A 24,449-nucleotide genomic window follows, 5' to 3' on the forward strand; every position below is an offset into this window, starting at 1 on the left:
GCCGCCCCGGCCCGGCCCCGCCGCCCCCCCCGGTAACGGGACCGCCCCGGGAACGGGACCCCCGGCAACGGGACCGCCCCTCCCGGTGCCCCCCGGTGCCCCCCGGGCCGGGACCATGTCCTCGCGCTCCGCCCTGGCGGCGGGGAACGAGCGCAACGCGGACACGGTGAGGGGGGGGCGGCGGCACCGGGGGGAGGCCCCGGGGGGACCACCGGGAGGGGCCGGGTCGGGAGCGGAGGGGGCGGCGGGAATGATTTGGGGGCACCGGGGGAGAGATCCGAGAGGGGCCGGGGGTACCGGGGGTGGGGCACCGGCGGTCCCGGTAAAGCGGCGGGGGTTGAACCGGGGGGGTCGCGAGGATGGACACGGGGGCGGGGGGGGGCTCAGGGGTCACCGGGAGCCCCGGGAATGGGTTAGGGGGGCTCAGGGGTTTTTTTTTTGGGGGGTCTCGAGGGTCTCACTGTGATATTTTAGGAGCCATCTCAGGGGTTTTGGGGGGGTCTCGGGGGTCTCACTGTGATATTTTGGGGGGCTCTCAGGGGGTCTCACTGTGACATTTTGGAGGGGTCCCACCCTTGCCATAATTTGGGAAGGGGTTCTTACTCCTCTGTGATTATTTTTGGGGTGGGGGTCTCACGCCCTGCCCCAGTGATCTTTGGGGGTCTCACCGGCCCCTCCTCCGTGTCCCTCCCCCCAGCTGGCGGGCCCGGGGGGCAGCGGCCGCCCCGAGAAGGGCGGGGGGTGGTCGGGGCGCGGGGCCGGAGCCCCCCGGGGCCGGAACTCGCTGGGGGCCGAGGAGCCCCCCCACGTGGGCAACTACCGGCTGCTGCGGACCATCGGCAAGGGCAACTTTCGCCAAGGTCAAGCTGGCCCGGCACGTGCTGACCGGCAGAGAGGTGGGCGGGGGGCTCGGGGGGTCCCGGCGGGGCTGGGGAGGGGGGGGTTTGGGGTGGTTGCGGGCAGCGGGAGGGGGCCTGGGGACAAGAGGGGTCAGTGGGAGGGGGCTCACGGGAGAAATGGGGGTCCCAGGGGGTCTCTGAGGGGAGCTGGGGGCAGTTGGGGGGGTCCTGGGCAGCTGAGGAGGGGTCTCAGGGACACTGGGGGGCCTGGAGAGGGATCTCAGCGAATTCGGGACTGGTCTCAGGTGAATTGGGGTGGTGGGGAGGGGTCTCAGTGAATTTGGGGGGTCTCTGGGAGTCACCTCCTTGCCCCCTCCCCTTTTTTTAGGTCGCCATTAAAATCATTGACAAGACGCAGCTGAACCCCACGAGCCTGCAGAAGGTGGGGAGGGGTCCTGGGGGGGTTTCCCCTCATTTGGGGGGGTTCCCTTAATTTGGGGAGGGGTCCTTTAATTTGGGGAGAGGTCCTGGCCCCCCTCACTGACCCTTCACCCCCCCCAGCTGTTTCGGGAAGTTCGGATCATGAAGGGGCTGAACCACCCCAACATCGGTGAGTGGGGGGGGGTCCCGGGCTGGGGGGAGGTCAGGGGGGTGGGGAGGGGTCTCGGTGATGGAGAGGGGTCCCCAATGACCCCCTCCCCCAATGTGTCCCCCCCCAGTGAAGCTGTTTGAGGTGATTGAGACGGAGAAGACGCTGTACCTGGTGATGGAGTACGCCAGCGCAGGTGGGAACCCCCCCGGGACCCCCCAGGGGACATCCTGAGACCCCCAGAGACCCCCCGACCCCTCCTGTGACACCGAGACACGCCAGGGGACACTGACCCCACCCAGGGACCCCCTGACTTCCCCCAGGGGACACTGAGACCCCCCAGGGACACCTTGTCCCCTTCCAGGGGACACTGAGACCCCCCAGGGGACACTGTCCCATCCCATCCCAGGTGTGGATTTGGGGTATTTTGGGGTCCCAGCCCCCCCAGATAATGGATTTTGGGGGATTTTGGGGGCTCAGCCCCCCAGGTTGGATTTCGGGGTCACCCCAGGTGTGTCTCCCCCCGCCAGGTGAGGTGTTCGATTACCTGGTGTCCCACGGGAGGATGAAGGAGAAGGAGGCGCGGGCCAAGTTCCGACAGGTGGGGACATCCCGGGGGGCCTTGGGGACATCTTGGGAGGGTTTGGGGACATCTGGGAGGGTTTGGGGACATTTGGGAGGGCTTGGGGACACCGTGGGGCCCCGTGGTGACAGTGCCACCCCCTGTCCCCAGATCGTCTCGGCCGTGCACTACTGCCACCAGAAGAACATCGTGCACAGGGACCTCAAGGTGGGACACGGGGACACCGGGGGTGGCACCGCGCAGGGGACCATGTCCGGCGTCGCTGTGGCCATCCTGGTGTCCGTGTCCTGGTGTCCCTGTCCTTGACCCCGTGTCCCTGTCCCACTGTCCCTGTGTCCATCCCAGTGTCCGTGTCCTGGTGTCCCTGTCCTTGACCCCCTGTCCCAGTGTCCCTTTGTCCATCCCAGTGTCCATGTCCTGGTGCCCCTGTCCTCGTGCTGATGTCCCTGTCCTCATGCTGATGTCCCTGTCCCCGTGCTGATGTCCCCATGTCCCCGCTGATGTCCCCACCGATGTCCCTGCTGTCCCCAGGCCGAGAACCTGCTGCTGGACGCTGACGCCAACATCAAGATCGCAGATTTCGGGTTCAGCAACGAGTTCTCGCGGGGCTCCAAGCTGGACACGTTCTGCGGGTCCCCCCCCTACGCCGCCCCCGAGCTCTTCCAGGGCAAGAAGTACGATGGCCCCGAGGTGGACATCTGGAGCCTGGGGGTCATCCTGTACACGCTGGTCAGCGGCTCGCTGCCCTTCGACGGGCACAACCTCAAGGTGACCGTCACCATTTGTCACCTCCTGGTCACTCACGGTCAGCCCTGACCCTCCTCGGTCAGCCCCAAGCTCACCCCAATGTCACGGCTGGAGCTTGGGGTCACTTGGATCCACTGGTCAGGGGGTCAGTGCCCTTTGATGGGCACAATCTCAAAGTGACCGTCACCTCCTGTCACCTGCTGTCACCTCCTGTCACCTGGGACCCCCCCCCACACCCCTTGGTCCCCTCCAGGAGCTGCAGGGCCAGAGCTGTGTCCCCTCCTGTGTGCCCCCGCTCTGTCCCCTCTGTGCCCCCCACCCTGACCCCCGGTGACCCCAGGTGACCTTGAGTGACCCCAGGTGACCCTGCTGTCCCCCCAGGAGCTGCGGGAGCGGGTCCTGCGGGGCAAGTACCGCGTCCCCTTTTACATGTCCACGGACTGCGAGAACATCTTGCGCCGCTTCCTGGTGCTCAACCCCGCCAAGCGCTGCACCCTCGAGGTCTGGGGGGGTCCTGGAAGGGATTTGGGGGGGTTCTGAGGGGTCTTGAGGAGTTTTGGGGGGGTTTTGGGGGAGTTCTGGGGGGCTCTTGAGGGGTTTTGGGGGGATTTTGAGGGGTCCCAGGGGTTCTGGGAAGTCCTGTGAGGGGTTTTGGGGGGGTTCTGAGAGGTCCTGGAGGGTCCTGAGGGGTCTGGGGGTGTCACAAGAGGGTCTGGGGGTGTCCTCACATCCCCCTGATGTCCCCGTGTCCCCCCTCAGCAAATCATGAAGGACAAGTGGATCAACATCGGCTATGAAGGGGACGAGCTGACGCCCTACACGGAGCCGCAGGAGGACTTTGGGGACACCAAACGCATCGGTGAGGGACGCGGGGACCGCGGGGGACAGCGGTGACGCCCCGCTGGCGCGGTGACAGCGCCGTGTGTCCCCCGCAGAGGTGATGGTGGGCATGGGGTACACGAGGGAGGAGATCAAGGAGGCGCTGAGCACCCACAAGTACAACGAGGTGACGGCCACCTACCTGCTGCTGGGGCGCCGGGGAGAGGTGGGTGACAGCAGGGACATTGGGGACATGGGGACGGCGGGGACATTGAGGGGATTGGGGGGTCAGGGGGACCTTGGGGACATCGGGGACATTGAGGGCAATGGGGAGGATATGGGGACATGGGGACACGGCCACCTACCTGCTGCTGGGACGCTGGGGAGAGGTGGGTGACAGCGGGGACATCGGGGACATCATGGGTGTTGGGGATACTGGGGACACTGGGGGGACTGGGGACATTTGGGACCCAGGGACCTTGGGGGAATATTGGGGACTCTGGGGACATCGATGATGCTGTGACCCCGGGGGCAGCCCGAGGGTGGCAGTGACCTGTCCCGGGGGGGGTGACAGGGGTGACCCTGGTGACACTGTGACCCCGGGGGCAGCCCGAGGGTGGCAGTGGCCTGTCCCTGTCCCTGTCGCGGCCACGGGGCCCGGCCGAGGCCCCCAACGGTGGCACCAAGTCGGGGACATCGGGGACCCACGGGAAGGGACAGCGTGGGGGCGGCCACCACCGGCAGCGGCGGCACAGCGACTTCTGTGAGTGACACTGGGGACATCGGGGGGACATTGGGGACATCAGGGGACAAGGGGGGGGTGCAGTGACTCTGTGAGTGACACTGGGAACATCGGGGGGACATTGGGGACATCAGGGGACAAGGGGGGGGTGCAGTGACTCTGTGAGTGACACTGGGAACATCGGGGGGACATTGGGGACATCAGGGGACAAGGGGGGGGCGCAGTGACTCTGTGAGTGACACTGGGAACATCGGGGGGACATTGGGGACATCAGGGGACAAGGGGGGGGTGCAGTGACTCTGTGAGTGACACTGGGGACATCAGGGACACCGGGGGACACTGGGGACATCAGGGGACAAGGGGGGGTGCAGTGACTCTGTGAGTGACACTGGGAACATCGGGGGGACATTGGGGACATCAGGGGCACAGGAACGGGGTGGGGGGGGCACAGCGACTCTGTGAGTGACCCCAGGGAGGGGGGAACAGACTGGGGGGTCTGGCCCCGCCGTCACCCGCTGTCCTCCCCTCAGTGTCCCCGTGCCCACCCTGGCACCCCTCAACTACCCCATGGAGGGGGGGGGGTCCCAGTGGGTTTTAATCCCCCCAAACCCACCCCAAACCGCCCTGGGGGGGTCGCAGTGCGGTGTCCCCCCCTCCTGTGACTCCTTGTGACCCCCGTGTCCCTCCTGTCCCCTCCAGGTGGCCCCGCGCCCACCCCGGCGCCCCCCAAGCGCAGCCCCACAGCGCCGGCGCCGCGGAGCTGCGGGAGGGGGGTCGGGGTCGGGGGGGCGCGGGGGTCGCCCCCCCCCCCCGGCGGGGCAGCGGCGGCGGCCCCGGGGAGTCCCGGGGGGAGGGCGCGGGGGCGGGGGGGGGGCCGCCCCTCCCCCTCCAGCCCTTGGTCAGCAGCGCCCACAACCCCAACAAGGCCGAGATCCCGGAGCGGCACCCGGACAGCGCGGTGGGCACCGGGGGGCATGGGGGGGCTGGGGGCACCCGGACAGCGCAGGGGGCACCGGGGGGGCACGGGGGGGCTGGGGGCACCCGGACAGCGCGGTGGGCATCGGGGGGCATGGGGGGGCTGGGGGCACCCGGACAGCGCGGTGGGCATCGGGGGGCATGGGGGGGGCTGGGGGCACCCGGACAGCGCGGTGGGCACTGGGGGCATGGGGGGGCTGGGGGCACCCGGACAGCGCGGTGGGCACTGGGGGGGTATGGGGGAGAAATGTGGGGCTGGGTGTGCTTGGGGGTGCTTGGGGACCACAGGGAGGGTGGGAAATGTGGTTTGGGGGTGTCCCTGTGGGTCTGGGGGTGTCGCGGGGGTCTCTGTGGGTCTGGGGCTGTCCCCAAGGGTGACCCCGTGTCCCCCCCAGCCCCACGTGCCCCCCAGCGTGATGGGCCGCAGGAACACCTACGTGTGCTCCGAGCGCCCGGGGGGCGAGCGGCACCTGCTGCTGCCCAACGGCAAGGACAGGTGAGAGACCCCTCCCCAAATCCCCCAAATGCCCCCCAGATCCACCCGAACCACCCCGACCCCCCAAAACCCCCAAATCCACCCCAAACCCACCCCGGGAGCGGCACCTGCTGCTGCCCAACGGCAAGGGCAGGTGAGAGACCCCTCGGCAAATTCACCTGCACCCCCAAAATCACCCCAAATCCACCTGTGTGCCCCCTGCTAACACCTGTCCCAGCATCACCAGTGCCACCAGTCCCCATCCCAGCACAGGGGCTGTGGGGCTGGGGGAGTCACGTGGATGTCACCTGTGGGGGTCACCTGTGGGTGTCACCTGGAGGTCACCTTTGGGGGTCACCTGTGGGTGTCACCTGTGTCACCTGACCCCCCCCCGTGTCCCCCCAGCCTGTCCCGGCCGCCGCCGTCCCCCTCCAGCCACTCCCTGGGCGGGGCTCACCTGGCGCACCTGGCCCGGGGCTGCTCCGCCCGCAGCACCTTCCACGGCGGGGGGGCGGGGGCGGCCGGGACCCCGCGAGCGCCGGGGAGGGGGCGCGGGAGCCCCCCCGCCCCCCCCGCCTCGCCCCCCCCGCGCCCGCCGCCGCCTCCCCCCGGCCCCGGCCCACGGCCACGCTGCTCAGCAAGATCACCTCCAAACTGACCCGCAGGTGAGCGCACCTGGGGCCTTCGGCCTCACCTGGGGGGGTGCTCAGCCTCCTCATCCTCACCTGGGGGGGGTCCTCATCCTCCTCATCCTCACCTGGGGCCTTCAGCCTCACCTGGGGGTCTTCCTCTACCTCCTTCTTCTCGCCTGGGGTCTTCATCCCCCTCGTCCTCCTCACCTGGGAGCTTCGTCTTCCTCCTCCTCACCTGGGGCCTTCCTCCTCCTCCTCACCTGAGCACCTCCATCCCCTCTCTGCGCTCACCTGAGCCTTCCTCCCGCCCCTCCTCCTCCTCCTCCCGGTCCCCGCTGTCCCCGCTCTGTTCCAGGGTGTCCCTTGACCCCTCCCGGCGCCAGAGCTCCAATCGCTGCGTGTCGGCCACGCCCGGCCCCGGTGCCACCAAGATCCGTAAGTGGCACCTGGGGACGCCTGTGTCACCTGTGTCATCTGGCCCAGTGTCCCCAGAGCCCGTCCCAGTGTCCCCAGTGCTCCCAGTGACACCAGTACCCACCCCCGGGACACCAGACCCTGTCCCAGTGCCACCAGTGCCACTGGGATCCCCCGCCCCGGTGCCACCAAGATCTGTAAGTGGCACTTGAAACACCTGTGTCACCTCCTGGGAGACCTGTGTGACCTGGCCCAGTGTCCCCGGAGCCTGTCCCAGTGTCTCCAGTGACACCAGTAACACCAGTACCCATCCCAGTGCCCCCCAGTGCCACTGGGATCCACTGCCCTGGTGCCACTAAGATCTGTAAGTGGCACCTGTGGCACTTGTGACACCTGGCCCAGTGTCCCCAGTGCCCCCAGTGCTTCTCTGTCCCTTCTCTCTTTCCACCTTTCAGCCTCTGCTGCTGTCCGGGGAGGTTTGGGGGTATGGGGGATTTTTTGGGGGAGTATTTTGGGGGTCTGGGGCAGTTTTTGGGGGGGATTTCGCCTCCCCCCGACCCCGCCGTGTACCCCCAGGGTCGCAGACGAACCTGCGGGAATCGGGGGACCTGCGCTCACAAGGTGGGTGCCGCCCCCTCTCCCTCCCCCCGGGGACCTCCCTGGGGAGCCCCCGCTGGCGCGGGGACCCCCGGGGGACCCCAGACCCACTGCTGCCCCCTCCCCCCAGTTGCCATCTACCTGGGGATCAAGCGGAAGCCGCCCCCCGGCTGCTCCGAGGGGGGGGGCTGTGACGGGGGGGCTCCCACCGCCCCCCGCCCCTCCCCGCCTCCTCCTCCTCGCCGGGACTCCCCCGGGACCCCCCGGGCCGCCCCTCCCCCGCTGCTGCCGCCGCCTGCACGGGGGGGGCCCCCGGGACCCCCGCGGGACCCCTGGGAGCACCCGGCTGCGGCTGTAGGGACCCCCGGGACCCCCGGGACCCTCGGAACCGCACCAGGACCCCCGGAATTGCACCGGGACCCCCCGGGACCCTTGGAATTGCACTGGGATCCCCCCGGGACCAGACCGGACCCCAGAACGGGACCAGGACCCCCGGAACCGGATCGGGACCACCATGGCTGCAGCTCCAGGGACCCCCCCCAGAATCTCAGCGGGACCCCCAGAACCTGCTGGGGACCTCTGGAATCAGACCGAGACCCCCCCGGGACCCTCAGAACAAGACTGGGACCCCCCGGGACCCTTGGAACCAGACCGGGACCCCTGGACACCCCCCCGGGACCCCCAGAACCGGCCCAGGGGGCCCCCCCTCAGCACCTGTGGCCGCACCGGGACCCCCCAGGACCCCCCCGGGACCCCCCTCGAGGGCTGGAGCAGCATCAGGACCCCCGGGACCCCCCCCCGGGGGCTGCGGTGGCACTGGGACCACCCAGGACCCCCCTGGAGCCCCCCAAGGATTCAGCGATTTCCCCCCCAGTGTGGGACCAGCGGCGCTGGGACCCCCCCGGCCCCCCGTGGGACCTTGGGGACATTGCGGGGGGGCTTTGGGGGTCCAGCGGCTCCAGGACTTCGGTGCCAAGATTTTGGGGACCCCCGCGTGACCTGCGGCCCCCCCGGGGTCCCCCCGTGCCCCTTCCGTGTACAGTCTGTAAATACGGCCCTGGGCCCCCCCGAGCCCCCCGTGCCCCCCCCATTTTTAAGTTATTCCTGCCCCGATCTGTCCCCCCGCCCCCCCAAATAAACATAGGGACCCCCACCCTCGGCGTCTGCGTCTGGGGGCGGGTCCCGTGTGGCGATCTGGGGAGGGGGGGGGCTGGGTTCGGGGTGGGGGGCGCGGGGGGGTCCCGGGGGCGGTGGGGGATGGGGAGCCCCGCCCTCACTCAGGGGGCGTGGCCAGCACGGCGACCCCCCTTATATGGTCGGGTTGTGGGCGTGGCCACCGCGGACTCCCGCCATGGCCCCCAGGGGGCGAGGCCACACAACTCCTTATAAGGCCGCCGAGCGGGCGTGTCCAGCTCGCCGTGCACGCGCGCTCCAGCCAATCAGGCCCCGCCGCCGCCTCACCGCCCCCCTCGCCCGCCAATCAGCGTTCGCCCCGCTGTTTGGCCACGCCCCCGGCGAAGATGGCGGCGCTGCGGGCGCTGCGGTGGCGGCGGCGGCTCCCGGGGCTCGTCCCGCGGCGGCTCCTGGGGACGGCCGTGAGTGCGACAGGGGGCACCGGGCGGGGGACAGAGGGGCCCCGTGTCCCCCCTCCGGGTCCCCCTGTCCTGTCCCGTGTTTGCCCCGTGCTGTCCCCGTGTCCTGTTCCGGTGTCCCCTGTGCCGCTGTTCCCGTGTCCCCTCATTCCCGTGTCCCTCTGTTCCGTCCCGGTGTCCCCCGCTCCTGTCCCCTGTCCCCACATCGCGATGTCCGCGTTTTGCCTCCGTCCCATCCCGGGGTCCCGCTGTCCCTGTGTCCGCTCCGTTCCCGGTCACTGTCCCCGCAGCGCTGGAGAAGCCGCGGCACACCCGGGGTCCCTTTTTGGGGATTTGGGGACCCTCGGTGCCACCGCCGTGTCCCCAATCCCCGCAGGAATCCCCCGAGGAGCGGCCGCAGTTCCCGGGGGCCTCGGCGGAGTTTGCGGAGCGCCTGGAGTTCATCCAGCCCAACGTCCTGGCCGGGATCCCGGTGTACCGGGTCATGGACCGGCAGGGACACGTCCTGCGGCCCAGCGAGGACCCCCAGGTGAGCGGGACAGGGGACACCTGGCACAGGCGATGTCCCACCAGGTGACACCTCACACACACAAGGTCCAGGCAGGTGCCCCCTGTGCAAGTGACCTCCAGCCACGTGACAGAGCTGTCACCGCCAGCTGCTCGAACACACAGTGCCCGGGCAGGTGACACCCCAAACAGGTGGCCCTGTCCAGGTTGCCCCCAGGTGCCCCCAGGTGACCCCGGGTGTCCCTGTCCCTGCAGCTGCCCAAGGAGCAGGTGCTGAAGCTCTACAAGACGATGACGCTGCTCAACACCATGGACCGGATCCTCTACGAGTCCCAGCGTCAGGTACGGCTGTGGGCTCACCTGGAGGGGCCTCACCTGGCGGCTCCAGGGCTCTGGGTGCCCAATCCCGGTTTTCCAGGGCCGCATCTCCTTCTACATGACCAACTACGGCGAGGAGGGCACGCACGTGGGCAGCGCCGCCGCGCTCGAAGCCTCCGACCTCGTCTTCGGGCAGTACCGCGAGGCAGGTGAGGCTCAGGTGGGACAGGTGGGCACACGGGAGATGGATTTTGGGGGGATCAAGCCCAGATTTGGGCTCCGTGTGTGCCAGGGATGCCCCTGGAGCTGCTCCTGGTGTTTTGGGACGCTGGCGATCCCTGGAATGTGAGGGACAGGTGAGGCTCAGGTGGGACAGGTGAGATGGAATTGGGGTGAATCCATCCCAAATTTGGGATCCTGCTGTGCCAGGGATGCCCCTGGAGTTGTTCCTGGCACTCTGGGAACAGGTGGGACAAGTGAGGCACAGGGGAGATGGATTTTGGGGGAATCAATCCCAAATTTGGGTTCCAGGGGGGTTTCTGTACCAGGGATGCCCCTGGAGCTGTTCCTGGTGTCTTGGGAACACTGGTGATCCCAGGAAGGGGTGACACAGTTGGGGACAGGTGTAACAGGTGACACAGGTGAAGGACAGGTGACCCAGGCGTGGCACAGGTGACCCAGGTGAGCCCGGATCCGTGTCCCCAGGTGTGCTGCTGTACCGCGGGTACCCCCTGGAGCTGTTCATGGCCCAGTGCTACGGCAACGCCAGCGACCCCGGCAAGGGCCGGCAGATGCCGGTGCACTACGGCTGCCCCGAGCGCCACTTTGTCACCATCTCGTCCCCCCTGGCCACGCAGATCCCGCAAGGTGATGCACCTGGAGCTGGCCCCGGTCCCGCCCCGTGTCCCTGGGGTCCGTCCTGTCCCTCTCCGTAACTGCCAGGGAGCCCCAGTCCCACCCCTGCACCAGCTCCCCGCAGCCGGGTGGCACTGGCTGGGTCCCTGTGTTGTGGCACCTGTCCCTGCTCCGTGTCCTTCATTCCCTGCTCCGTGTCCCTGTCCCGTGTCCCTGTCCCATGTCCCTGCTCCGTGTCCCTGCTCTGTGTCCCTGCTCCGTGTCCCTGTCCCGTGTCCCTGCTCCGTGTCCCTGCTCTGTGTCCTTCATTCCCTGCTCCGTGTCCCTGTCCCATGTCCCTGCTCCGTGTCCTTCATTCCCTGCTCCGTGTCCCTGTCCCATGTCCCTGCTCCGTGTCCTTCATTCCCTGCTCCGTGTCCCTGTCCTGTGTCCCTGTCCCGTGTCCTTCATTCCCAGATCCGTGTCCCTGCTCCATCCCAACCCATTCCATTATTCCCCATTCCCCCCCTCCACCTGCCCCCACCCCCCTCCAACCGACCCCTCTCCCCTCTGACCCTTTTTCCCCCAAATTCTCCTGATTTCTCCCCGAATTCCCGCTTTCCCGGGGCTCAGCTGTGGGAGCCGCCTACGCCATCAAGCGCGCGGACGCCAGCCGGGCCGTGGTCTGCTATTTCGGGGAGGGGGCCGCGAGCGAGGGCGACGCCCACGCCGGCTTCAACTTCGCCGCCACCCTGGAGTGTCCCATCGTCTTCTTCTGCCGCAACAACGGCTACGCCATCTCCACCCCCACCTCCGAGCAGTACCGGGGCGACGGCATCGGTGGGAAGCGGGAGAACGGCGAAATCGGGGCCGTGGAGGGGGCTTGGGGGGAAATCGGGCAGTTCTAGGGGGGATTTTGGAGGTGATTCTCTTGCTCGTGTGGAGGTGGACAAGGGGGAGATCCCTGGGATTTAGGGGAGGAGGAGATTTGGGATTTTGAGGTGGGAGATCCCTGGGGTTTTGGGGGAAAAGCCCTGGGATTTGGGGGGAGTGGGGTCCTTGGCATTTTGGGGCAAAAGCCCTGGGAATTTGAGGAGGAACGGCCAAGATTTGGGGCGGGGAGATCCCTGGGGTTTTGGGGGAAAAGTTCTCGGATTTTGGGGCAGGAGAGATCCCTGCGAGTTTGGGGAAGGAGTCCCGGGAATTTGGGACAGAATCTCTGGGATTTGGGCAGAAAGAGCGCTGGGGATTTTGAGGAAGGAACCTCAGGAATTTGAGAAGGAACAGCCGGAATTTCGGGGAGCGAGATTCCTGGGATTTTGGGGAGGATTTCGGACACCAACCCCCAGGATTTTGGGGCACTTTGGGGCAGCAGCACGGGTTCCAGCGTCCCGGGGGGCTCAGGATGGCGTTTCCCGGGCTCTGATCCCGCGCTCCCGGCAGCGGCGCGCGGCCCCGGCTACGGGCTGCTGTCCATCCGGGTGGACGGCAACGACGTCTTCGCCGTGTACAACGCCACGCGGGAGGCGCGGCGCCGCGCCGTGGCCGAGAACCAGCCCTTCCTCATCGAGGCCATGACCTACCGGTGCGGGCTTCCGGAACGTTCCTCGGGAACGCGGCTCGGGAACGCCGCGAGCCCCCCAGAGAAGCTCCCGGGGTTTTGGGATCCCCCCAGCTTCCCCCCCCACCCCCCAAAAAAAACCCGTTCTCGTGGTTTTCCGCCCGTTTTTCCCCGTTTCCCGTGGATTTTCCATGGATTTTCTGCCTATTTTTCCCTATTCTTTCAGGATCCCCCAATCTCCTCAAAAAGACCCCGTTTCCCGTGGTTTTCCGCCCGATTTCCCGCATTTTCCGTGGATTTTATGCCCGGTTTTCTTCATTTCCCAAGGATTTTCCCCCATTCTTCCAGGATTACCCCCAAAAAACCCATTTCCCATGGATTTCCCACCCGTTTTTCCCCATTTCCCATGGATTTTCTGCCTGGTTTTCCTCATTCTTCCACAATTCCTCCCCCAGAAACCCCAACTTCCCACAGATTTCCCATGGATTTTCTGCCTGTTTTTTCCTCATTTCCCATGGATTTCCCACCCATTCCTCCCCATCCTTCCAAGACTCCCAAAAAACCCAATTTCCCATGGATTTCCCACCCGTTTTCCCCCATTTCCCGCGGATTTCCCGCCCGTTTTTCCCCGTTCTTCCGGGATCTCTCCCCAAAACCCCATTTTCCATGGATTTCCCCCCCTCCCAGGATCGGGCACCACAGCACCAGCGACGACAGCTCCGCGTACAGATCCGTGGACGAGGTGAATTACTGGGACAAGCAGGACCACCCCATCTCGCGCCTGCGGCACTACATGGCCAACCGCGGCTGGTGGGACGAGGAGGAGGAGAAGGGCTGGAGGAAGAGCTCCAGGAAAATGGTCATTCCCGAGGGACTTCGGGGGTTTTGGGGCGGGAAGTTGAGATTTCGGGATTTCGGGGTGGGAGGGTGCTGGGGGTTTTTGGGGAAAAGAGCCCTGGGATTTGGGAGAGGAACATTCGGGATTTTGGAGTGGGGAATCATCAGGATTTAGGGGAAGAATGTCTGGGATTTAGGGAGGGAAATCCTTGGGATTCTGGGGAGGGAGCCCTGGGATTTTGGGAAGAATAACCAGGATTCTGGGGCAGGGAATGCCCCGCACTCTGGGCAAGAACACCTGGGATTGTGGGGCAGGAATCTCTGGGAATGCTTTGGGCAGGAACCCCCGGGATTTCAGCCCAGGGAATCGCCCAATCTCAGGGAAGAACGCGCGGGATTCGGGGCATTTTCTTGGGGGCGAATCCCGGGATGTGGGGCTGGAACGAGCGGGAATTGCGGGCGGCGTTCCCGCAGGTGCTGGAGGCGTTCGAGCAGGCGGAGCGGGAGCCGAAGCCGCCGCCTCACCTGCTCTTCTCCGACGTCTACCTGGAGATGCCCCCGCGGCTGCGCCGGCAGCGCGCGGAGCTGGAGCGGCACCTGGAGACCTACGGGGAGCACTACCCGCTCCAGCAGTTCCAGAAGTGATCCCGGCATTCCCGGGAATTCCCTGGAATTCCCTCAGTGCCCCCGGAATTCCCTGAGCACCCCCAGATCTGCTGGGAAAGCCCCCAAATCCACCCTTTTCCCCCCAGAGCCGCTCTGATCCTGACCCCAAAATCCACCTGGAGACACCCCCCCCCTGCCCAGGGAGCCTTTCCCACTCCAGCGGTTCCAGAAGCGATCCCAGGAATTCCTGGGAATTCCCTGGAATTCCATCAGCACCCTCAGAATTCCCTGAGCACCCCCAGATCCACCCTGACCCCCCAATAAATTATTTGGGAGAGGAATTTTGGGGAAGGATCCCTGGGGCTCTGTGAGTGGATCCCTGGGATTCTGGGGACAAGTCCTGGGATTTTGGGGAGGAGGATCCTAAAAATTTTGTGAAGAGAACCTTGGGGCTTCAGGGAGGGAAATCCCTGGGATTTCGGGGAAGGATTCTGGGGATTTTGGGAAGGGATCTCCGGGATTTTGGGGTAGGGTATCCCTAGGATTTTTGGGGAAGAATTCCCAGGACCTGGGGGCAGGGAGTGCCCGCGATTTTTAGGGAAGGATCCCTGGGATTTGAAGGCTCTAGAAACATCAAACCCCCCCCCCCCCACCTTTTCTCCCAAAAAAACCCCAAATCCACAGAAAAAGAAGGGATTTATTTTTGGGGGGGTCCCGGGAGGGCCCCGGGCTCGGCCATTCCCAGGACCCGGCACCCCGGGAGCGCCTCCTCCAGCAGTGCCCGGAGCAGCCCCGGGCTGGGCACCGAGAGCCCGGAGACGTCCAGGGACCGCAGCTCCCTGCGGGGGACAGCACTGGGAGCACTGGGAGCACTGGGAGGTCCCCAGGTGACCCCCCTGAGGTGGTGCAGGGTGACCTGGGGACACTGAGGGAACACTGGGGGACATTGGGGGACACCGGGGTGACACTGGGAGACACTGGGGGACATTGGGGGGACACTGGGGACGCTGAGGGACATTGGGGGACACCGAGGGACACTGGGGGACACTGGGGACACTGAAGGACACTGGGGTGACACTGGGGGGGCAGGTGGCACCGAGGGCCTCACCTGAGGTGGTGCAGCGTGGCCAGGCCCCGCTCGGTGACCTGGGGACACCGGGCCAGCGCCAGGTGCTGCAGGGTGGCCCCAAAGACGTGGAGCCGGCCCAGGGCCCAATCGGACACGTGGGGACATCCCGAGAGGTCCAGGTGGGACAGGTGGGACAGGGACACTGCGGGGGGACAGCGGGACCCTGGGTGTGACCCCGGGTGTGGCCCCGGGTGGGACAGGGAGGGTTTTGGGGGTCCCCAGGTGGGACAGGTGAGTCCAGGGTGGGCCCAGGTGTCCCCAGGAGGTTTTGGGCGGGGGTCCCAGGGGCTTAGGGGGCTTGGGGGATTTTGGGGTGGTTTTGGGGTGCTCCGGGGCCTTACCCAGGTTGTCCAGCCCCCGGTAGGTGATGGGGGTCCCGCTCAGGTCGATGCCCACCACGGGCAGGTGCCGCAGCCGGGGCAGCTCCGAGCGGCTCCCGGGGCGGATCCAGCGCTGCTGCCCCAGAAACCTGCGGGGCCAGAGCCCCAAAACCCGCGGGGTTTGAGGGGTCAGGGCCGGGACCCCTCCAGGTGGGGCAGGGACACCCCAAAAAGGGGAGGGGGCTCACCTGACCCCCCCCCGCAGGCCAAAGTGAACTCGGCGGCTGCGACGTCGTCCCCAAAGGTGTCCCTGGGGGACTGGGGGTACCTGGGGGGGGACACACCTGGTGAGACCCCGAAACCCCCAAATTCTGCCTCACCTCAGGGGGGACACACCTGGCGAGCCCCCCCAGGGACAGGTGACCCCCCCCCCACACCTCTCTCCCCACCTGCCCCTCACACCTGGGCGCATCTGCCTGACACCGCCTACCCCAAATTTCGGGGTCCCCCTCCCCACTTTCGGGGGCCCCCCTCACTCACGCGTTGACGTTCTGCAGCCGCCACCGCTGGGCCCAACCTGCGACGGCGCCCAGGCGCTGCGCCCACCTGTCCAGGTGTGCCCGGAGCCCCCCCGAGCCCTCCCGGCGCTGCCCCGGGGAGGGGCGCAGGGCGGGGGCGCCGCGGGACGCCCCGATCTGGGGGGAGAGAAACGGGGGGGAGACGGGTGAGGGGGGACACCCCTGGGGGGCGCTCAGAACCCCCAAAATCGCCCCAAACCGCCCCCGCCCCAAATTCAGGGGTGGTGCCGGGGGTTCGCCCGTCCCTGGGGGGGGGTCTCAGGGGTCTCCCCCCCCCTCAGGTAACCCCGGGCCACTCACCGCCCTCAGCGCCGCCATCTTCGCCGCGTCACGTGACTCGCGGGTCACGTGGCCACGCCCATTTCCGGGTGCGGCCACGCCCCCACTGCCCCGGTGGTGTCGCCCCCTGGCGGGCCTGGGGGGGGATTGAGGGTCGGGGGGGAAGCGGAGAATTTTGGGGGGTCCCAAAGACCTCCTGACCCCCCCCCAGACCCCCCTAAGCCCCCACAAAGACTCCCCAGAGCTCCCCAAGATCCCCGAACCCCCCAAAGTCCCCTAGGCCGCCCCAGGACCCCGCCCCCCCAAGTCCCCTCATCAGAGTTAATTAACGAAGCCCCCACATTTTCGCACTTTTTTTATTGATATTCCCTCTTTTCCAGCTTTTTTCCTTCCGGGAGTTTGGTGGGGGGCGGGCCGGGGAGACCCATCGGGGCGGGGCCAGGGATCCCCCGTGATCCAGGGATCCTGCGAGGCTCGGAATAGTCCGTGGTCCTGGATCCCCCATAAATCCGGGGATCCCCTCGTGGTCCTGGGATCCCCCACAGTCCAGGGATCCCCCGAGGCTCGGGAATGCTCCGTCCCGCCGGGATATCCCGTGTCCTGGGGTCGTTCCGTGCTCCGGGAATATTCGGTGCCCCGGGAATTTTCCGTGCCCCGGGAACGGCCCCGGCCGGGAGGATTTTCCATGCGGGAATGCTCCGTGCCGCGGGCATTGCCCACGATCCAGGGATTCTCGGGGGTCTGGGGGGTCGTCTGCGTCCCCCGGGAATTATCCGCGGCCCGGGAATCGCCCACGCTCCGGGGATTGTCCGTGCCCCGGGAATTGTCCGCGATCCAGAAGTTAATTCCCCGTGGTCCGGGGGCGCTCCGCGTGGGAATTCTCCACGCCAGGAGCGCGTTCCACGCCCCGGGAATTGTCCGTGACCCGGGGCCGCTCCTCCGTGCCCCGGGAATTCTCCACGCCACGAGGATTCTCCCGGCCGGGACCCCCGGGATCCGCCCCCCCCGTCACCCCCCGGGACGCGCCCCCGCCATCCCCACCCCCCCTACAACACCTGGAATTTCCAGGTGCTCTGATCCTTGTACTCCAGGCAATCCGCGCCCCCGAAATTCACCTTCCAGGCGCTGCCCTGGTCCTTGAACTCCAGGCAATCCACGGCCCCGAAGCCCATCCCGGGGGTCCCCCCGTAGCCCGCGGGCGACGCGGCCAAGCCCAGCCCGGGGGGGCCCAGGGGGCTCAGCCCGCCCACCTGGGGAGGCAGCGGGGACAGGTACGAGTCGAGCCCCCCGAAGTAGCCGGGGTAGCCCTGCCCGAAGCCCCCGGAGCCCGGGAAGCCGCGGAACCCGGCGCTCCCGAGGGGTCCGGCAGCGGCGACAGCGCCGCGGGGCTCCAGATGGACACGGGGGCGGCGCTGGGGGGGCCGGGGGGAGCGGGCGGCGGCGTGAAGGGGCCCGGGGGGGGCTCCGGGGGGGGATCCCGAGGGGGGGAGCTCTTCTTTTTTAGGGGGGGGGCGCGGTTTGGGGGGGCCCGAGCCCTGAGCCTGCTGCTGGCGGCACTTGGCGCGGCGGTTCTTGAACCACACCTGGGGGGGACACGGGGACACTGAGGCACGGGGGGGACACGGGGGGACACGGAGACACACGGGGAAACTGAGGCACCGAGGGACATGGGGACACACGGGGTCATTGAAGCCCCTCGTGTCCCCCCCGTCCCACCTGCGCCCACCCGGGGCTCACCTGCTCCCCCCAGCCCGTCCCGGTGTCCCCCAAATCCCCCCCTCCCCATCCTCCTGTCCCCCAGAGCTGTTCCCTGTCCCCACCTGCACGCGGGACTCGCGTTCACCTGTCCCCGCTCTGTCCCCGCCTTGTTCCCGACCCCCGTGTCCTCCTTGTCGCCCCTGCTCCCCTTTCCCCGTGCTCCCCCGTGTCCCCAGAGCTGTCCCCTGTCCCCAGAGCTGTCCCCACCTGCACGCGGGACTCGGGCAGGTTGATTTTGAGCGCCACCTCCTCGCGCATGAAGATGTCGGGGTACCGCGTCTTGGCGAAAAGCGCCTCCAGCACGTCCAGCTGCGCCCGCGTGAACGTGGTGCCGCTCCCGCCGCTGCTTCCGGGGGGTCCCTGGGGGGGGGACAGGGTTGGGGGACCCCCGGGGTTGGGGGGAGACCCCCGGCATTGGGGGCACACCCCCGGGGTTGGGGGAGTGCCGGGAGTCGTGACAAAACCCCGGGATTTGGGGGAAAACCCGAGAGGGGGGTGGGATGGGGGGGGCCCTCCCACCCCCCAGATTTTGGGGTACCCAGGCACCCCCACGGGGGGTCCCGCAGCTCCATCCCTCCCCCCCCTCCCGTTTTACTCCCCAAATGTGGGGTACCCGGGTGTCCCCCGGGGCGGTCCCGCGGCTCCACTCCCCCCCCGGGACCCCCCCAGTCCCCCGGTGTCGGGGTACCCGGGTACCCCACGGGGGGGGCAGCAGGTCCAGGCTCAGCCCGTTCACGCCGTAGTGCGGCTGCTTCAGGTACGACATCATGGCCGGGGGGGCTGCGGGGACACCGCGGCGACACCGATGGCACCGGGGGGGTACGCACGGGTGTGCCCAACTCCCCCGGCCCCCCCCTGTGCCCCCTCCGGAGCCCCCCGAGCCCCCTTCCGTGCCAAGTGTGCGCCCCCAAACCTCCGTGTCCCCGCGCCCCCCGGTGTCCCCCGATGTCCCCCCAGTGTCCCCCGTGTCCCAAAGCCCCCCCCAGCCCCCGGTGACGCCGGTGCCAGTTGTGTCACCCCCCACCCCCCTCGCCCAAGACCCCCGGGACCCCCAGCCCCCGGTGCCAGCTGTGCACGGGGGGGACACCGAGGGGCACGGGGCCACCGGGGCCACCACCCTCGGGGACACCCTTAGGGACACCCTTGGGGGTAGGGACACCTGGGTGACACCCCCGGGGACATCACCCCGGGGCCCCAGCCCTGTCCCTACACCGGGGACAGCGGCGGTGGCTCGTCCTTGAGGCCACCCCCAGGGCTGGGACTGGTTGTCACCAAGCTGGGGACAGCGCTGGTGGCCTGTCCCCAAGCCAGGGGACACCACCCTGGGGCTGGTGACAATATCCCCAAGCTGGGACATGGGGCTGGTGGCCCTGTCCCCTTGCCAGGGATGTCCCCGGGGCTCTGGTGGCCCTGTCCCCTTTCCAGGGATGTCCCCGGGGCTCTGGTGGCCCTGTCCCCACCCAGCGATGTCCCCGGGGCTCTGGTGGCCCTGTCCCCACCCCAGAGCCGTCCCCCGGGGCTCTGGTGGCCCTGTCCCCCACCAGAGCCGTCCCCGGGGCTCTGGTGGCCCTGTCCCCACCCCAGCGATGTCCCCCGGGGCTCTGGTGGCCCTGTCCCCACCCAGAGCCGTCCCCGGGGCTCTGGTGGCCCTGTCCCCACCCAGCGATGTCCCCGGGGCTCTGGTGGCCCTGTCCTCCACCCAGAGCCGTCCCCGGGGCTCCTGGTGGCCCTGTCCCTTGCCAGGGATGTTCTCGGGGCTCTGGTGGCCCTGTCCCCCACCCAGAGCCGTCCCCGGGGCTCTGGTGGCCCTGTCCCCCACCCAGCGATGTCCCCGAGGCTCTGGTGGCCCTGCCCCCCCCAGGGCCGCCCCCCGCCCGCCGGGCCGTACCTGCGGCGGTGACACGGTGACAGCGGGGACAGCGGCGGGTGGCAGGGGAGGCACCCCCGCGGCGGGGGGAGCCTTAAGTAGGAGCCCGGCGTGATGTCACCCCCTAATCCGGGGGGACAAGGGGTGACATTGGCCGGGCCGGCTAATCCAGAGCGGCCGCCAATTAACGGGGGGGACACGGGGGGGGGAGAGGGAGGGGGGGACACGGGGGGACAATGGGGGGGGACATGGAGGGGGACACGAGGGGACAAATGGGGGGGACATGGAGGGGGACATGGGGGGACAATGGGGGGGACATGGAGGGGACACGAGGGGACAATGGGGGGGGACATGGAGGGGGACATGGGGGACAATGGGGGGGACACGGGGGCGGGAGAGGGAAGGGGACATGGGGGGACAATGGGGGGGACACGGGGGCGGGAGAGAGAGTGGGATATGGGGGGACAATGGGGGGACATGGAGGGGTAAGGGAGGGAGGATACGGGGGGGACACAGGGACTGGGGGGGGAACATGGGGGGGACACGAAGGGGGAGAAGGGGGACACAAAGAAGGGGAGAGGGGGCAGGAGACTGGGGGGACCTGGGCGGGGACACGGGGGGGACACCGGGAGCTGGGGGGGACAACGGGGGGACACTGGGATTGAGGGGGGACACACGGGGGGACACCGGGAGCTGGGGGGGACACGGGGGTGACTCTGGGATATTTTGGGGTGGACGGGGCTCGTGCTGCGCCCCCCTTTGTGCCCTCTCCCGGGGGGTGACACTAATCCCGGCCCAGCTGCCACGTCTGGGCCGCGGGGACACGCGGGGACAGCGCGGGGAGGGCCCGAACGGGGCGGGGAGGGGGGCTTGGGAAAGGGAGGGGTGGGAAAAACTGGGAATTGGGGGGGGGGGGGGGGGTGTCGCTGGAATTTCGAGAATAAACTCCCCCAAATTCCTCCTAAAATTGTGGAATTTCCCAAATTCTGGCGCGTTCTCCCCAAAATAACCCAAACAAATGAAGGGGGGGGGGGGTCCCGAATTTTCAAGGGGGGGTCCCCGAATTCCAAGGGGAGGTCTCGGCGCTGCCGGGGGGGTCCGGGGGGAGCAGCTGGAGGCGAGTGTGGAAATGGGGCTGATTAGGTTGTTTTCCAGACGCGCGGATTTGGGGGATTAACCCAAATCCGGGAGTCGGGGGGGGGGGGGGGGGGGGCGGGGGGCCGGGAAAAGGGAGGGGGAGGGGAGAGACACCCCCCCTCCAAAAAAAAAAATCGGGATCGCAGGGAGCCAAAATTTGGGAATTTGGGGGAATTCTGGGGGTAAAATGAGGAAATAAATGGGAATCAATTGAATTATTTGGGGGGGAGGGGAAAGACACCCCCTCCCTCAAAAAACCCCCTGGGATCCCAGGGAGCCAAAATTTGGGAATTTCAGGGGTGGAATAATGAATTAAATGGGAATAAATGAGGGGGGCGGGGTGACATTGATACTAAACCTTGAAATTTGTATCAAACTCGATCGATCTTTATATTAAAAATTGATTGTTGGTATCAAAATCTCAATATTTGTCTTTAAAAATCGATTATTTGTACCCAAATCAATCGATATTGACACAAAAGCAGGTGTTTACATCCAAATCCTTCTGGATTTACATTAAAAATTGGCATTTGTATCAAAACCCCTCCATTTCAATGTAAAAAAATTCGGTATTTCTACAAAAATCTCACTCTATTGACATAAAAATCGGAAATTGTTATCAAAATCCCTCTGTATTGGTAAAAAATTGGGATATTTACATCAAAACGCCTGTATTTTTATATAAAAATTTGGATTCTTCCACCAAAATCCCAATATTTTTATATAAAACCCGTGGTATTTCCATCAAAATCCCAATATTTTTATATAAAAAATTGGATATTTGTATCAAAATCCCAATGTTTTTATATAAAAACTGGATTACTTCCATCAGAATCCCTCAATTTTTATAGAAAAATTGGGGTATTTCCATCAAAATCCCTCAGTTTTTGTATAAAAATCGGGATATTTCCATCGGAATCCCTCCGTTTTTAGGGGATATTCGCACCCAAATCCCGATTTTCTTATCAAAGGATGAATTTTGATATCGACCCCCCCCCGGACTCCCCCACCCTCCCCCCCGTTTTCCAGGGACCTCAGGTGGCTGCCCCTCCCCCCCCCTAATCCCGATTATCGGGATAAATTTATCCCGGGGTGTCAGGAACCATCAACGTCCCGGGATAATCCCCTCCCCCCCCACGGCAACCCCCCACCCCCCCATCCCAAACGAACCCCCCCCACCCACGAAATTTTGGGATAAAGGGCGGGAATTCGAGGAATCCCCGAAAATCTGAATGGAATTCCAAGGAAATTGTTTGGGTTTTTTTGTGGGATTTTCTTTATTCCAGCAGAGCCAGGGTGACAATTCCCACTCCCCCCTCCTCCCCAAAATTCCCCTTTTTGTCCCCAAAACCACACGTAGAAAACCAGGAATTCCCCAAATCCAAGGAATTCCCCCAAAATTCCCGCCTTGGACATCCCGAGTGTACAAAAAAACCCCAAACCAAAACAACAGGGGAAACCACCCCAAAAAGCTCCGGAATCCCCGGGAATTTGGGGTCCCTCCTTGTCTGGAATGACCCCCACACACACCCCCAAATTTTTGGGATAAAAGGCGGGAATTTGAAGAATCCCGAAGATCTGGGAGGAATTCCAAGGAAACGCGGGATTTCCCTGGGATTTGCTTTATTCCGATGGAGATGGGGTGACCACGACCCCCCTGGACCCCCCCAGAATTCCCCTTTTCCCCCCCAAAACCACGTGTAGAAAACCAGGAATTCCCAAAACCCCCGAGAATTCCCCAAACCCCACCCGGGATACTCCAGGTGGGAACCCAAGCGTACAAAAAAAGGAGGAAATCGCCCCGAAAAGCCACGGGATCTCCGGGAATTCCCAGATCCGGGCTCTCAGGCGCGCTCGCCGCGGATCCGCCGGGCCAGCTGGATGTCCTTGGGCATGATGGTGACGCGCTTGGCGTGGATGGCGCACAGGTTCGTGTCCTCGAACAGCCCCACCAGGTACGCCTCGCTCGCCTCCTGGGGACAGGTGTGACACAGGTGTGACACCCACAGGGACATCTGTCACCCCTGTGTCCCCGTGTCCCATCCCTGTGTCCCCAAACAGCCCCACCAGGGACGCCTCGCTCGCCTCCTGGGGACAGGTGTGACACAGGTGTGACACAGGTGTGACACAGGTGTGACACAGGTGTGACACCGATGGCGGCGCTCTGGAAGCGCAGGGGGGGTTTGGGGTGTCCCTGTCACAGTTCGGGGTGTCCCTGCCCCGCCCAGGTGTGTCCCTGTCCCTGCCCAGGTGTGTCCCTCACCTGCAGGGCGCCGATGGCGGCGCTCTGGAAGCGCAGGTCGGTTTTGAAGTCCTGGGCGATCTCGCGGACGAGCCTCTGGAACGGCAGCTTCCGGATCAGCAGCTCCGTGGATTTCTGGTAGCGCCGGATCTCCCGCAGCGCCACCGTGCCGGGCCTGGGGACGGGGACAGCCCGGGGCGTTGGGGACACCGAGGGCACCCCCCGTGTCCTCCCGTGTCCCTCTTCCCAATCGCCGTGTCCCCGTCACCCATCCCCTCTGTGTCCCCTCCCATGTCCCCCATCCCTGTATCCCCCCATGTCCCTGTGTCTCCCCAATGTCCCCATGTCTCTGTCCCCCATCCCAGTGTCCCCCCATGTCCCCACAAGTGTCCCCTCCCTGCGTCCCTCTCCCCATGTCCCTCCCGTGTCCCCATGTCCCCCTGTGACCCCCGCACTGCTCCGGGGGGGTCCCCAGCCCCGTGTCCCCCCTGTCCCCTGGTCCCTGCAGTGTCCCTGCAGTGTCCCCTCTGTCCCCTGGTGCCTGCAGTGTCCCGTAGTGTCCCCTCTGTCCCCCCTTTACCGGTAGCGATGCGGTTTCTTGACGCCCCCCGTGGAGGGCGCGCTCTTCCGGGCCGCCTTGGTGGCGAGCTGCTTCCGCGGCGCCTTGCCGCCGGTGGATTTCCGAGCCGTCTGCTTGGTGCGGGCCATCCCGGGCCGTCACAGCCTGGAGCCACCGGGAAAAAGGGGGAAAAAAACCGGGAAAACCGGGAAAAACGACAAGAGACCCCCGCGCGGCCTAGGCGACTACAACTCCCACGAGCCCCCCGCGCCACGTCACGCGAACACTTCTCCGCGCCTGATTGGCTGAGCACGACGCCCGCGCTGCCCCGAACTACAGCCCCCAGAAGCCTCCGTGCAGCCCCCGCTGATTCGCCAGGGCGGTGCCATTCGCTCGCCCTCCCTTTGATAGACGTGCGTCACAGCCAATCACGTCCCGTCCTTCTGGCCAATCAGCGCGCGGCCGCGCACGGAAGGCGGGACTAAGGAGCAGCGTCTCCTCAGGCGACCCCGGCACCCCCCTGCGCACCGGAGCCCCCCCGTTATTTCCCCCCCACCACTCCCCGGTACCGACCCCGACTGTCGCCGCACCCCCGGTACCTGCGAGCGGCGCTGGCGGCGGCGCTGGAGCCGTGGGGGTCCCGCGGTGGCAGCTGCAGCGGCTTCGATCTCCCCCTTCCCGCCTTTCCCGGCAGAAAATGGCGGGTCCCGGCTGAGGGCGGTTCCGTCGTGCCCCGCGCGCGGCGGGGCGGGAACGGGGGGGGTGGGGGGGGGGGTCGGCTGAGGTGAGGCCGCGCCGCCATCTTGGGCGTCCTGAGGGGCTGAGGCCTGAGGCGCCACCGAGGCTTTTCCCGCCTCCGAATTCCTTTAATGCCATCATTCCTGAATTCCAGGATGTTGGGGTTTGAGGTTTA

The 24,449-nt window shown here is 66.4% G+C and overlaps 5 protein-coding genes across 5 annotated transcripts; 2 read left to right on the forward strand and 3 right to left on the reverse strand.

Moving 5' to 3' along the window:
• Nucleotides 1-17: 17 nt before the first annotated feature.
• On the forward strand, nt 18-8,801 carry LOC120412098 (MAP/microtubule affinity-regulating kinase 4-like). The gene is given in 21 exon segments (XM_039572425.1): nt 18-166; nt 698-850; nt 852-896; nt 1,228-1,281; nt 1,401-1,449; nt 1,559-1,624; nt 1,959-2,029; nt 2,162-2,218; nt 2,543-2,779; nt 3,140-3,259; nt 3,518-3,617; nt 3,694-3,803; nt 4,187-4,340; nt 5,019-5,092; nt 5,173-5,277; nt 5,690-5,790; nt 6,175-6,319; nt 6,352-6,434; nt 6,757-6,836; nt 7,392-7,436; nt 7,543-8,801. Coding segments are annotated over 21 exon segments (3,159 nt in total). The 5' UTR covers nt 18-115.
• Nucleotides 8,802-8,900: 99 nt separating this feature from the next.
• BCKDHA (branched chain keto acid dehydrogenase E1 subunit alpha) lies at nt 8,901-14,021 on the forward strand. The gene is made up of 9 exons (XM_039572416.1): nt 8,901-9,007; nt 9,381-9,533; nt 9,767-9,853; nt 9,930-10,038; nt 10,535-10,696; nt 11,297-11,503; nt 12,107-12,248; nt 12,912-13,083; nt 13,536-14,021. Exons 1-9 carry the CDS (start codon nt 8,933-8,935, stop codon nt 13,704-13,706), a joined length of 1,278 nt encoding a protein of 425 aa, XP_039428350.1. The 5' UTR covers nt 8,901-8,932; the 3' UTR covers nt 13,707-14,021.
• A 325-nt stretch (nt 14,022-14,346) lies between these two features.
• DMAC2 (distal membrane arm assembly component 2) lies at nt 14,347-16,065 on the reverse strand. The gene is made up of 6 exons (XM_039572420.1): nt 15,995-16,065; nt 15,657-15,811; nt 15,369-15,444; nt 15,138-15,270; nt 14,776-14,938; nt 14,347-14,506 (listed from the first exon to the last, which is right to left on the reverse strand). The coding sequence occupies exons 1-6, from the start codon at nt 16,010-16,012 to the stop codon at nt 14,365-14,367; spliced, it is 687 nt and encodes a 228-aa protein (XP_039428354.1). The 5' UTR covers nt 16,013-16,065; the 3' UTR covers nt 14,347-14,364.
• A 248-nt stretch (nt 16,066-16,313) lies between these two features.
• Nucleotides 16,314-18,500, reverse strand: CRX (cone-rod homeobox). The gene is given in 7 exon segments (XM_039572418.1): nt 16,314-17,294; nt 17,297-17,480; nt 17,482-17,556; nt 17,939-18,061; nt 18,063-18,091; nt 18,420-18,440; nt 18,443-18,500. Coding segments are annotated over 7 exon segments (765 nt in total). The 3' UTR covers nt 16,314-17,019.
• A 3,512-nt stretch (nt 18,501-22,012) lies between these two features.
• On the reverse strand, nt 22,013-24,247 carry LOC120412095 (histone H3.3A). Its single transcript, XM_039572422.1, has 4 exons — nt 24,136-24,247; nt 23,558-23,701; nt 22,999-23,152; nt 22,013-22,708 (listed from the first exon to the last, which is right to left on the reverse strand). Exons 2-4 carry the CDS (start codon nt 23,683-23,685, stop codon nt 22,580-22,582), a joined length of 411 nt encoding a protein of 136 aa, XP_039428356.1. The 5' UTR covers nt 23,686-23,701; nt 24,136-24,247; the 3' UTR covers nt 22,013-22,579.
• Between the last annotated feature and the right edge of the window lie 202 nt (nt 24,248-24,449).

The sequence above is a fragment of the Corvus cornix genome, unplaced genomic scaffold (assembly GCF_000738735.6).
Source record: "Corvus cornix cornix isolate S_Up_H32 unplaced genomic scaffold, ASM73873v5 scaffold12, whole genome shotgun sequence".
Lineage (NCBI taxonomy): Eukaryota > Metazoa > Chordata > Aves > Passeriformes > Corvidae > Corvus > Corvus cornix.

Bases quoted from the DNA above. Each gene is read 5' to 3' on its own strand.
- LOC120412095 (XM_039572422.1), bottom strand. From the start codon at position 23,685: ATGGCCCGCACCAAGCAGACGGCTCGGAAATCCACCGGCGGCAAGGCG. The intron at 23,153-23,557 runs GTAAAGGGGGGA...CCCCGTCCCCAG, and splicing joins AAGAAACCGCATCGCTACCG to GCCCGGCACGGTGGCGCTGC. The intron at 22,709-22,998 runs GTGAGGGACACA...ACCTGTCCCCAG, and splicing joins CCGCCATCGGCGCCCTGCAG to GAGGCGAGCGAGGCGTACCT.
- DMAC2 (XM_039572420.1), bottom strand. The intron at 15,445-15,656 runs GTGAGTGAGGGG...GTCCCCCCCCAG, and splicing joins CGGCTGCAGAACGTCAACGC to GTACCCCCAGTCCCCCAGGG. The intron at 15,271-15,368 runs TCAGGTGAGCCC...GGGCTCTGGCCC, and splicing joins CTTTGGCCTGCGGGGGGGGG to CGCAGGTTTCTGGGGCAGCA.
- BCKDHA (XM_039572416.1), top strand. From the start codon at position 8,933: ATGGCGGCGCTGCGGGCGCTGCGGTGGCGGCGGCGGCTCCCGGGGCTC. The intron at 9,854-9,929 runs GTACGGCTGTGG...CCGGTTTTCCAG, and splicing joins TCTACGAGTCCCAGCGTCAG to GGCCGCATCTCCTTCTACAT. The intron at 12,249-12,911 runs GTGCGGGCTTCC...CCCCCCTCCCAG, and splicing joins ATCGAGGCCATGACCTACCG to GATCGGGCACCACAGCACCA.